Consider the following 13,279-nt stretch of genomic DNA (forward strand, 5'->3'; position numbering starts at 1 on the left):
CCGCTGAACTCAGTGAACTAAGAACTGGGGTGACCCAGAAACACTGCATACCGCTGATACTGCAGCCCTGGAAGATTTACTGCACCATTTTCACATTGTTTTTGGCTCATCCCAAACAAGTAACATGACCATTCCATCATGACCTGAATATGCACTAGAATTATATTATAGTGACACTCCAGTGTTTTTTCAGGCTAATCGCTATCCACTACATTAGTAGCTTATGTGTGAATGCCACAAATATTCATTTCAACATAAACAGGAAGCTTGTTTACTCAAAGCTCATTTTTAGGTAACATTTATGCAAAGCACATAAACAAGATTCTTTCACCAAGTTCCTAAAATGGCCTTATTTGTCTGTCTGTGTGTGTGTGTGTGTGTGTGTGTAGGTATAAACTAAGTATAAACTAAGTCAGTTCAGTTTAAGATTTGGGCAAAAATGATTTATTTTGCTTGAATAGGAATGAATTCTAATTTGCAGCTACACATAATTATTCTAATTTATGTAAAATACCCAAAATTACTCAAAATCTCCAACATGAGGACAAAAAAACATCAGTCCATGGCAGAAATACAAATATTTGATAAAAACTTGTAGCAGTGTTTTCAGTCAATCTCTCAAAGAAAAATAATGGTAGGAAGTGAGGAAGTTGAAGAGATCTTTGATGCTTCTGGGGAGTGTAGGAAACTAGTACAGTTTGCTTTGCTAATCTGCAAACTAAAATAGTATAACACTCAGCACATAATATGTAAATCAAACAAAAAGAAAACAAAAGTGGTGTGTATAAACGTATAGTGGACTGTAGGCTACACATTTTGGCTCCTATCATTTCTTAGCAGAAAAAAAAAAAAACACTGGACAAGGACAACAGTATTGGTCGTTACACATCCACAAGCAACACTAGTGACTTGTAGCTCATTAGTGTGAACTTAGAGTAACAGGCAATTATTGTCCATGATAATTATAATAATAAACTATGACATACTCCAAAGAAGCTATCGCATAAACCCAAATAACTAGCGAATGCTGCACATCACTTCATTCTCTTCCTTTAAGTGTTCCTTTCCAAAGACACTATTATTTAGCTGCAGCTCCTGAAATGTCTGTCTCTGCAAGAGTTCAAGGTTTCAATATAACGCAACAATTCCACTTCCTTTCTGGTTTCCAGTAATGAACCGTTTAGGTCTGACGATAATTTCTAGATGTCAGAGTATGGCTAACATGGTAAAGCCTTCTTCTTTTTCTTCTTCGGAAAAAGCTTTGCAAAGTGTCATGATAGTTGCGCCACAAGATTTTTCACTCCAAGATATTCAGCATTATATCACTTATGATGTATTGTATGTTGTATTCCATCCATGACAGTTAGACACAAAGTTGTATTGTGGAGCATTTGATGCTGTAGTTTCTACTAGTTGAAATAGCAAAATTACATAGCTAAACAAGTGGACTTTCAAATATGATTTAATGAAAAGGAAAACTTGAGTATTAATATTGATTCATTCATTTATCTGTAACATACTGATTGCTGTTACATTACAAAGCTGGCTTGCTGGTTTAACTACAGTTTGTTTTTTGTGCGTGTGGACCTGAATCCACCATTTCCCTGGAATTTTTTACTAGCATGGTGATTTTTGTGTGGCTAGCGTGGTTAACCCAGCTGAGTTTTATAGAGAAAGATCAGACCTCCGGAGGAAATGCATAGCAATGCATCATGACAGTTACATCAGTATATATGTGGGTGACTCCCACTCAATTCTTATAATGAGGAATGACTCATCTTGTATTTATGATAAATTTAACACCTGAAAACCCCACTGCATTGTTAGTAATTCACATTAAGGCTTATTGTTCAAGACTACTATGAACTATTCAGTGGCTGCAGTAAAACTAATAAGAAATGCACACAGTTACAGGAGGGAGAAATGTAAGTGTGGACTCAGTGTTTTGTGAGGACATGACAGTTGCTTTTGTTCTTACCTGAGTCCAGAACAGGTGCTGAGAACAACACTGGAGTCCTCCATTCCTCTCACCGTGCCATGATAATAACAATGATCCTGAAAAAAAACCCACACACACAGCAGTGTCATAGGGTCAGTTCAGCCTCTGATTTAACCCCTTAAACTCTGAGGACCAGATGCTGGGTTCAGATAGACATTCTACACTTTCATGACTATAAACCTTTCCTATTAGTTTCACTATAGCTTCTGTATCTGTAGCTGTAGCTTCTAAGTAGTTAATGAATTATATAATTTAAGTTGAATGACTGAATAACAAGCTGGGACTTTAAGGGGTTAAAATGTTTTGGGCAATTCAAAATATGCTGCTTGCTTTATAATTAGCTAGATCTGTGGGTGGCTCCCACTCCTGTTCTTAAAATAATGAATGATTTGTTTTTCTGCGTTAATTCATCGTCCCTATTTAGAAAATAACCCAACAACACTTCTTCCTTTTTTGTTTCCAATAATGAACTGTTTAGATCTAGTGATTTCTAGGTTTCTAGGGTAGGCTCCAGGCTCCCCGTGACCCTGTGTAGGATAAGTGGTACAGAAAATGGATGGATGGATGGATGGAAGGATGGAAGGATGGATGGATAATTTCTAGGTGTCACAATGCGGCTAACAGGGTAAGGACTTTTTCTTCTTCTTCTTCTTCTTCTTTGAAAAAGCTTAGCAATGCGTCATAGTTTGTTGCATGTCACTGACAGTAACACTGATAGTTGCACCAGTGAAAAGGTTATTCATCCACCATGAATCATCCATCACACTTGATCAGTGATTTTAAAGAAAAGATCCACACTGAACGACTTGCATATTAAACGTTATATTTAACATGTCATCTTGCTTAGCATCTAAGATTTATTTTGTAATAAAATTCAGAATTTTTTTTTTAGTTTACTTCTTTCATTGACATATTTTCACTCTGGTTATCGGCTTCCTACGTTACCCACAATGCCATTTGACTACTTGCTGATAGTGGTGCAGTGGGATTTATGCTGCATTCAAATTACATCAGAAGGTGGAATTGGATTTCTCATAAATATGATATTGAATAGTGGTAAAAAATGGCGAATGAGAATAGAAGCTCTAGCTCATCTTTTATTACGAGCAAAAATCAAAACCTGTGCATTATCACTTATAGTATGTCTGAGATCAGTGAAATTTTTTCTCCATTGTAACTGTGCTAGCAATGTCCCCCTGTGACGCCAGTGTGGCAGACAACTGCTAACTTCTTAAAATAAGCACCAACCAACAAATTAACACCAGAATCCCTAATACCATCATTAATATTTGAAATAAACATATTTAATGGGATTCAGAATAGAGTTTTCCTTTTAAAGCACTGATAAGAATATAAGAAATGACAGTCTGCCAAGTCAAGTCCATATTGAGCAGATGTGTGTGAATTGCCGATGCTGTGTGTAGAATGGACTCACCCTACTGGATGGCTTAGAGAAATAGCGTGAACCATTTGGACTGTACCATATCTCTTGATAGTTGGTGGCCAAGAGCTCTCTGGAACAAACAAAGACAAAGCAGAGAATTTGGATGATATACATACTATGGTTTAAAAATAATGACTAATGATCTAATCCTAATTCTTAGCATTTATAATATGACCACAGTCTTTTCCTCCTGCTCACTCTCTTGCCACGTAATATAAAGACAACATGGTTGTTTTTACTTCTTCTTTCCTGGATCTGAACAACTTAAAGGCCTTGTTGACTATCTAATGTGGGACAAAGGTAATACTGGAGCTGAAAATGGGTTACTGAAACACACACACACACACACACACACACACACACACATAGTACTTTGCAAAAGTCTTAGGCACCCTATATTTTTTAGTACAAACTTTGTAATAGATTTGTATTTTATGACTTCTACATTACTAATTCAGTACAAAAACTTTTTAGATTTCCAAATGTTAGTTTTCCAGCACAAAATTAAATGTTACAAACCAATGTTTGTATGTCCGTAAAGAAAGCAGAATATTACATAAGAGACACTTTTCAGACAAAAAAACATAATGAAAGCTGCTGGGTTTTTCTGCAAAAATAAGAAGCAAGTGTGACAGTGAAAGTCTCCAGAAGAACTGTAGCTGCTTCTGGAAGATGCTCAGTAAAACTTACAGCTCATTTCCTTATAAAACTGCACACACTGCACATGAGACTACTATTTTTTTTAAAGCAACAGGCTGTCACACCAAATATTGACTTTGTTTCATTTATTACTTTTTTACTGCTCTTTATAGTGTTTTTTTAATGTAGAAACATTTAATTTCATTATTTTTGAAGGCATCATTGCGCTACAGCATTTCTTTCCATGTGCCTAAGACTTTTTGCACACTATATATATATATATTATATATATATATATATATATATATATATATATATATATATATATATATATATATATATATATATAGTCACATTTAATTTAATTACCATAAGACCATAAGCTAATTTTCGCAGAACTTTATTAGTACCATAGGTAGAGAAAAGGTTTTAACTATTACAATTTTATTACAATTTTATTACAATTTTACTTCACTATTTTTCTTCAAACTGTTGTCAGTTGCATTGGGCAGCAAACCAAAGCTATTGCTAAATCCTTTCTTAACACACCATCCACAGTGATTTGGCATTTTAGTTTCCCTGCACTATGTTACAACAACTATAATGCAGCAAGTGAATCATAACACCAGATCTAGCCAGTATTTGAAAACCTCAAAATGCAGAACTCTCTTTGCTGCTTACATTCTCTGTCAAAACAGAAAATACAGATGGGGACAAATTAAAGGAAAAACCACTATATAGCATCTCGGGAATGTGTTGGGCTACCACAAGCCCCCCTACCACAGCTTCACTGTGTCTTAGCATAGATTATACAAGTCTTTGGAACTGTACTGGAGGGATGAATGCTAGTCTTCCAAAAGATTTTTCATCAGATGGTGGTGGAGAGCACTATCTAGCACATCATCACCAAAATCTCCCATAGGTGTTCAATCAGGTTGAGATCTGGTGACTGTGAAGGCCATAGCAAATGATTTACGTCATCATCAAACCACTCACCCTTGTGCCCTTTAGGTGGGGGCGGAGTCACACTGTAAGAGACCAAGCTCATCAAGATAGAAATGTTTCATCATAGGACAAAGGTGATCAGTTTGAAGAACTTTGTAGGTAAGCAAAATGTCTTTTTTTTCATTTGTAATACTTATTCATCTCTAATTTAATAGAAACACTGTGACTAAATGGATAGACTTCTAGACATTAGACTTTTGGTACTAATATCAAATATGATATTTCTAAGCGTTATTTTTCGAGTATTAGGCTGATGTGAGAAACCAGTTTTCCACAGCTGATCAAACAGACAGGAATTCTCACCGCGGTAGGGGTGTCAGGAATAACTAGTGACCTTTGTCCTGACCAAAATAACTGTTTAGGATTTCACTTGCTGGGGTGGGGCTGGAGGAATGCACAGCCTGAATCTGTTCCAACAGAGGACATGCATGAACTACAATCATAAGCTGTATCTAAAATAGATTACAAGAGGAGAAATACTATATATAGATATTTAGCTTTTTACATTTTTTTTTTTAGATTTTTCCTACAACAGTGAAACATCAGTCCTTCCCACCTCACAATAACTGTAGACATATGCTCGATAAGCGGATGTTTAGACCTCACCATTCACTCTTCCACCTCCCACATACAAACACTGGATCTCTCAGTGGACTGCTCATTGTTAGACCTGTCAGGAGGATGACTATCTCTCGGTGTTTATACTGGAAACACCAACAATATGCTGGAGACAGTCCAGTTCCCCTGGGCTGCGACCTCATGACCACCTCACAAGCGCCACCCACAATGTGGCACCACCTGCACAGCCTCATGGCATAATATTGGGTCATTTCTCTCTGAACGAAAAAGCACCAAACATGGCCTCCCATCTTTTTTGGCATCTTTTTTGGACCAATCACTATTATTCAAGAGCAAATGTAAAACTCACTGTTGAAAGCAAAAAAAGGTCAAAATGTGCCACACATGTCACACAGCGATGGGCCATTTTCACACTTGGAGGTTTTTGCTTCCTTCTCAGGGAAACTTTGCTTCTGCTACAACACCAACAATGCAGTGAAAGAAAGGAGACGTGTTATAGAAAAACTGCAAACTGCAGTGGAATCTCAGTGCAAGTAGCGTTTAGAGGACAAATAATCTGCAACCATAGTGAGTAGAAATGGTATGATGCTAATATGACAGAGTTCAAACCAACCAGGAAAAATGTGTTTGGCTCTTCGTTTGACCACTACCTCACTTTCAGCTACATTTGTTACTGAACAAACAAAAACACTCATCATTCTCACTATGAGCTCTCATAGAGAGCTAACATACCTCTCAAGACACACTCTATTACTACTTCCTGTTTATCACTCCAACATCAACACATGTTTGATGAACGTACAGTAAGACATTATTACAGTCTCTTACATTTTTAAAAAGCCACAAACCTTCTAAGCTTTCAGAAATGCAATTCAGCTGGTTTTCAGAAGCATTTCTGAGGCTACAGATTACATCAGCACCTGAGCACACAGCCACAGCAGCAAATAGCTTTACAGCGCACTAACATTAGCAACCTCATGATTAATAGGTCTGACAAGGCATCAGCTTCAAGGGTAAGCTGGGATGATGACACTGTGTGGCAATGAATGCTGCAACTGGCAACCTATACATTTAGAATCACAGCTGTTACTCCAGACTTGATGAATTCAGACAATATTGAAATTGTCTGGACTACTTAGCTTTGCTTGTGTCTTGATAAATAGTATAGTAGTAGTAATAATAATAATAATAATAATAATAATAATAATGATAATAATAAACTTCTGTCACTGCTGCCATTTTTTACCATTTAAGCCAAAGGGCCAGAGTTAAGCTGGTCAGATGTACAATACCTGGCTAATAGTTGTTGTCAAAAGGTATGAAATCCATTACATTTGCAAAAGAGCATATTTTACCATAGACATACATTAAAAAATAGCAGCGTTTAACCAAGAGACTAAATTATTTTCATCAACGATTTCTTTGTCTAGTACAGTTTTACATCATAAATTATGCATGAGTGCAAGAGCAACACAAGGTGCTGTCAACCAGTGATGTCAGCATGTCCGATTTCACTGTGGCATTGGAAATCAGGTCATTAGCTCAAAGTATTTTTCCACAAAGTAACACCCAATGAAACGAAGATGTCAGTTTCTTTTTGGACAATGCCTCAGTGAAAAAACTTCACTGAAATAAATAGGTTCTAATGCTAAACTCTCTAGTTCTTATAATACCTTTGTGATTTCTGCATGGATCAGTCCACACAAAGGAAGAAAGTTGGTGATACTCATCCTGTCACTGAGGTCAGGTCTGGTCATCAAAGCTATGTGGCTAGTTCAGAGTCATGCATGGGCTTACGCTCATCCTAAAGGGCATTAAAATGGTTTGAGTTCAACATAGAGTGCACTTGAACTGCTCTGAACGGAACTCCTCCAGAGGCAACGTTAGAACAATGGCCGTCTATTGAAGTCGTCATTACATAGTGAGCTTAAAAATGAAGAAGAAAAAAACGCTGCCTTTTAGCTGTTAGCATAATGACCCAAGGCGGGAGCTATATTGAGGTTAAACAGAGTACTGTACATGACTATTAACTGACGCAGCAGTCTCTTATGATAAAGTCATCACTATTTGAATCATTGTCAGATTGGAACTGTTGCTCAATATTCATTACCTGGTGCTGGAGGGTCTGACTGTTAGTGAACCCTACGCTTGTTTTGTTACCTTATATTTGCCCTCTCCCCTTTGGCTTTGATTGCTAGGTCCTTGTAACTTTGTTTGTTGTGTATATATTCTGTATCCTTGCGTTTCATATGACGTCACACTGTATAATCAGTGCCATGTTGAGGACAGAACAGGAGACTGACTATAGCAACAGCACACCTTCAACAAGCAGGAGTGAAGCAGATCCTCCCTGTCACATTGCTTCGTTAGCTAGCTAGCTATGTTATGGGACACCAGGGAAGTATATCTCAGCAGCAAGAATTGCTAACTTTAACAAAAGCTAGTTAGCTGATATCGACTTACCCTCTGTAATATATATAATATATATAAAGTTTTTTTTCTCCTCCTGATGAAACATCCTCTGATCATTTACCAGCCAGATGTGAAGTCATGTGAAAAACTTCTGTCCCAAACTCTGGTGGCCACAACAGAAGAATCATGTGGGGGAAACACTAGGATATAATGAGTTTGTTCCACTGGGTGTAGGGTGTGACTGCCATTTTGTTTGAGGGCTGACTTTATGTGTCTATTTTTTATATCTATATATATTGTATGTCTTTTTTGATGTGTTTAATTTTTAATAGGAATGTTAGCTACTCGTGTCTCACAATTAGCTTGTAATCTCTTCATATCTGAACAGATTGTTGTGTTTGCTGCCCACTACCCTGATACACAATTCATTCCCCTTTTGTCTTTCACATCTGTGTTCTGTTTTTTTAGTCATACATCTCGCCCATAACAAACCACATCCGATTTATTTTTCTGTTTAATCATTCTGCTTTACCCTGAAACTGGGATGTAACACTTCACAGGCACAGGAAAAGAGAGTGGGTGTGTCTTAGAGGCTTACACACTGTGTAGTAGAAGTGCTACTACTGAGCTGGCCTTTTTAAGTGGTACCCTGGCAGAGACTCCATGCAACCACTAACCTCTCCCTACAGAGGAACACCATAAAACACATGTCGTCAAAAATAGACCACTGTATTATGGGAGGCTGTGTAAGCTTAAAATGTATTTACAGTTGCTGATGGCAGCAGATTAAGAAGCTTTGCAAGCTCCAGACTCTGCCATGTACCAATTTAGCAGCAGGATAAAGTAGTATCTGATGCAAAACCATCTATTAGAGCCCTGGTTGGCTTACATTTCTCTGAGTATGTTGATCTAGGGTTAGTACAGATAGAGAGGAGCTGAACCTAGATCAGCACTTTTACCCTAAGATTCCTGATATTTAGTAGCCCAAATGACAACATTCTCTTTAAATAATCATCATTATTGTAAAGCCCTGCCATTAACATGAAGACATGAGGCTTTTCTCCAGTTGCTAACTCTATCTGGTAAGGATAAAGAGCCAGCTGGTACAAGGAATGTGTATGAAAGAGTTCAGATTGAGGTGTAATACAACTAAGCGTACATTTGTATTTATTCCTGATATGTATGACATTCATTTTTGAAACATAAATACAATGATCAACACATTGTACAAATATAAGGAGTACTGACAAATTAAACTTCTATTCTCTTTTTTTTTATTTCTTTTCTTTTCTATTTATTTTAATTTTTCGCCCCTTTTCTACAACTTCTGAGGTGGCTGTTATTTTTAATACAGTGTGCCCATGAATTAATAATATATAGTCCACAAGTTACGTTTCTTGAGATGTATTTCAGAGACTAAAGCTGGAGATTATTTATAATATTACACTTTTACTTCAATTTTGGAACGATGCATAAAGACAGACAGGAGTCACTGGTGTTGCAACATGGATATACCATGGATAAACAAGATGGTGGAACATCCAAAAGCAGTGGTTTTGCACTCCCAAAACACTAATTTTCCCATTCACACTGGATTTGCCCTGTCCCCCCAAATAACTGGAAGCCATGTATAAACTATGATGCTCTAATAACATATTAAGTCATGGACTGAAGTTACAAAATTCATGACCACAACATAATAATTTGTGGCAAAAAGATACTTCATGTCTGGCCTCAAAATATTAACATACAGCCTCAATATATCCAACTGTGGCCATGGTTTATTAAACAAATTAACCACCAAGTCACCTCAGAGGCTCCTTACTTTCCCTTGCTTTCTTTTTTCTTTTCTTTTCTCTTGTCTTTTTTTTCTATTTTCTTTTTTTTCCTCTTTTCCTTTCTTCTCTTCTCTTCCCCAACCACTAAAGCAGGACATTATGGGATTGGTGCATTAATATGTCACCCCACCAAACTGCAAAATGAATTGAGCTGATTTTGCATCTTGGCAGGTCCGAGCAGTGAGAGCAGAGCCAAATGTACACAAGGATTTAGTGCCGTGTGTTTGAGACATAGCCGTCTAGCAATGGCTGAAACAAAGAGCTCAGTTCATCATTTTGGAGGGGTGTCAGTGGGCAACATTCTCTCAGTGCTGAATGACATCACCCCAAACAGTGGAAGAGTGAGAGAGGGAGGGGATGTATAAGAGAAAGATTAAAAATGAATGATGAATAAAAACATGGAGGCTGAGTGTGAAGGGAAGGACGAGGAGGAGGAGGAAGGGTGATAAAGCAAAAGAGATAAAGAAGACATTAAAGCAGAGCTAGCTCAGAAATGGAGTTGAGGGTACTGCCTAAGCGAGAGACACCACCGATGATTAAATGTGTGTGGGGTCACCACAAAAAGTTATGTAAACCTTTCTCCAAGCCTACCAGGAAGACAAAATGAATATATATATATATATATATATATATATATATATATATATATATATAATATAATTATATAATTCTCCACCACTGGATTTACCAGAGCCAGCACACTTTATTATCATTTCCCAAACATTCAAACATTTACAGTAGTAAGGAACCCAAAACCCTTAGTGAGGCCACCATGGATGAACTGAGACACACGTTTTTTTCTGCTGAAGTCTGCAGAGTGATGGAAGAACAGACAGAAAGGAGGTAAAGAGACAAGGCAGAATGATGAATGTGTAAGACAACAAACACAGAGCATAAGGATTAATAGCCTTACAGAGACCCTGCTCATGTATCTCCAATCTGAGTCCCTAACAGCACTGAAGTGATTATTTACAATAGCTAGTTTCAACAGACATGACCAGAAATAACCTCACAACAAGCCAAGTCTGTTCCTGAATTGATGTCTATATCCAAAACTGCTTCACTAGCACTATTTTGATATCAGTTGTGGCTCATCCATAGGGAATGTACTGTATACATCAGCCATTCAACAAATGTTAAACACCATAAAATCCCCGTTCACAACTCCATACATTTTAAATTCCTTTGAAATACTAATTAGTTCTTTTGAGTGTCTAACGATTATAAAACATGTAACTATTTGACAGATATAAGCTGATCCGAGATGTCGCGCAATCATTGGGCAGCAAGCTCACTGCCCCAATTTAGTTTCCACAGAGTTATTATTGCATAGTGGTCAAAAATGCAACTAGTGTTAATAGAAGCCCATTGGGGAACAAATCATGCTTATATACACATAGACAGGGGCTCCATAGCTCAGTGGTTAGAGCACTGGTCTTGTAAACCAGGGGTCGTGAGTTCAACCCTCACTGGGGCCTTCAAGCAAGGTTTTGGGCAGCGGCGGCTCAGCAGCCAAGGCTCCAGGTTACCGATCAGAAGGTTGGGAGTTCAAGCCCCAGCACCACCAAGCTGCCATTGTTGGGCCCTTGAGCAAGGCCCTTAATCCTATCTGCTCCAGGGGTGCCATATCATGGTTGACTTAAATTTGTTAGAGACTATGTCATTATTGATATCGTCCTGCCCAACCAAAATCTATGATCACATTCCGCTGCTGTTTGATACACCATTACTGTATTAATAATAGTCTCAGCTCATTATTAACATTTGTCTGGAAATGAAAAGTGTAAAAAGAAGTGAAAGTAGGCACTCAGGGTTTTAAGAATTTGCAGTTTTTCATAACTATTTCTTTCTTTACCTGGCCTGCTAGGTTTAAATGTTATAATTTTATTGTAGCAGTTGTATATGGTGTTTTACTAACAAAAAAGCTTTAGTTGTGCTGTCCATTTTATCATTGTATCAATGTTACTGTGGAGAGGTATGAATTGTTTGCCCAGCAGGGGGCTCACACCCCCTCCCCTTTCCCATTGCCCTGCTCAGCAGCAGCTAAACACCGAGTAACAATACTCTACACACAGAAACCCAACAATGTCCTGACTAATCTTATAATGGCAATAAAATTATTCATTTGTTAGTACTGATTGAAAATGGCTGATATGTGCTGACCTGTGAAAGCTGAGATACACACTAACTGAGAGCACAAGCAGTGACCTACACAAACATTTTACAATTTTCGTTACACAATTCTGATACACTGGACAAAAATATTATCTTCAGTTTTTTTCTGAACTTTCCTGTACTTTTACTTCCATAACTATCAGCAAAGCTAAGAGTTTATACTTTTCTGCTTTAACCTGTGGACCCTGTGCCTGATGTGGTACTTGAGCACAATAGGATTGAGTATATCAAAGGGAGTAGTGTGTACTGAGTGGTTTCCGTTATACCATGAAATCTCATATATTATCTCCATGAGGTTTCCATCCCCTGTCCTGAAGACCTGCATAACCTTCTGTCCAGCTCCCGCCCCTTCCTCTCCATCAAAGATCTGAGTCAGCAAAGCCTGGCTTGGCAATTGACCAAATGGGCTCCTGTGAGCTACAGCCTGTCTGAACTGACCGGCCAGGCATTCATTAGGCTAAAAGCCTGGAGACGCTGACAGCACACAGACACACACATACACACACACACACACACACACACACAGACACACACCCTGACTGAGACAGATCTGGCTTGGATGACATCCACTAACTACAGATGCCTGAATATTTACTGCTGCTTCTTTCTATTCTAGATGAGTGCACCCTGCTGCAGACAAGGAGAACTGGAGCTTTGGAGAAAAAATGTTAATGTACAGAAGTTGACTTTTGTGAGAGAACCCTTGTGCAACCTTGAAAAACGCAACACTTTCAAACTCTGTTTTGAAGTTATTTTCTTACAGATGAGCCATCTTGTAAGAAATAATCAAATTACACAACTTCCTGATAAGACAATGGAATAACACATGATATTAACTTTTTATATCTAGGACTGAGGAGGTGCCATTGACATTGGACGGAGGCTGTCTGGTCTGTACCTTCCTGGGCATTAAGCAAGAAATTAAATTATCATAGATAACCCCCTCTTAGATAGAGATAGAGAGGACACGAGAGAGGAAAGGAAGAGGTGGGAGGGCAGGGGAGATGGAAAGCAGAGAAAGATAAATGAAGACAATAAAGATGAAAGAGAGAGTGAGAGTGGTAATGGTTGGGGTGAAGGGAAAGGGTGTGATTAGTACTACAGCACAAAAATAAGACAAACACAGTGTCCAGCTGCAGGATAACAGAGGAATCAATGGTTTAAAGGTACCATCTCTTTCACATGGCC

At 38.0% G+C, this 13,279-nt stretch overlaps 1 protein-coding gene and 1 non-coding gene across 2 annotated transcripts in view; one reads left to right on the forward strand and one right to left on the reverse strand.

Moving 5' to 3' along the window:
* Positions 1-13,279, reverse strand: part of adam19b (ADAM metallopeptidase domain 19b) — a 29,366-nt gene that overhangs the window by 12,855 nt on the left and 3,232 nt on the right. Inside the window, exons 4-5 of the mRNA XM_026918083.3 lie at positions 3,435-3,513; positions 1,979-2,055 (exon numbers count right to left, since the gene is read on the reverse strand). Of these exons, the coding sequence (XP_026773884.3) occupies positions 1,979-2,055; positions 3,435-3,513 (156 nt within the window). The remainder of the gene's footprint in view (positions 1-1,978; positions 2,056-3,434; positions 3,514-13,279) is intronic.
* On the forward strand, positions 11,322-11,394 carry trnat-ugu (transfer RNA threonine (anticodon UGU)). The gene has a single exon. It is a non-coding gene; the product is annotated as a tRNA-Thr (tRNA).

The sequence above is a fragment of the Pangasianodon hypophthalmus genome, chromosome 7 (assembly GCF_027358585.1).
Source record: "Pangasianodon hypophthalmus isolate fPanHyp1 chromosome 7, fPanHyp1.pri, whole genome shotgun sequence".
Taxonomy (NCBI): domain Eukaryota; kingdom Metazoa; phylum Chordata; class Actinopteri; order Siluriformes; family Pangasiidae; genus Pangasianodon; species Pangasianodon hypophthalmus.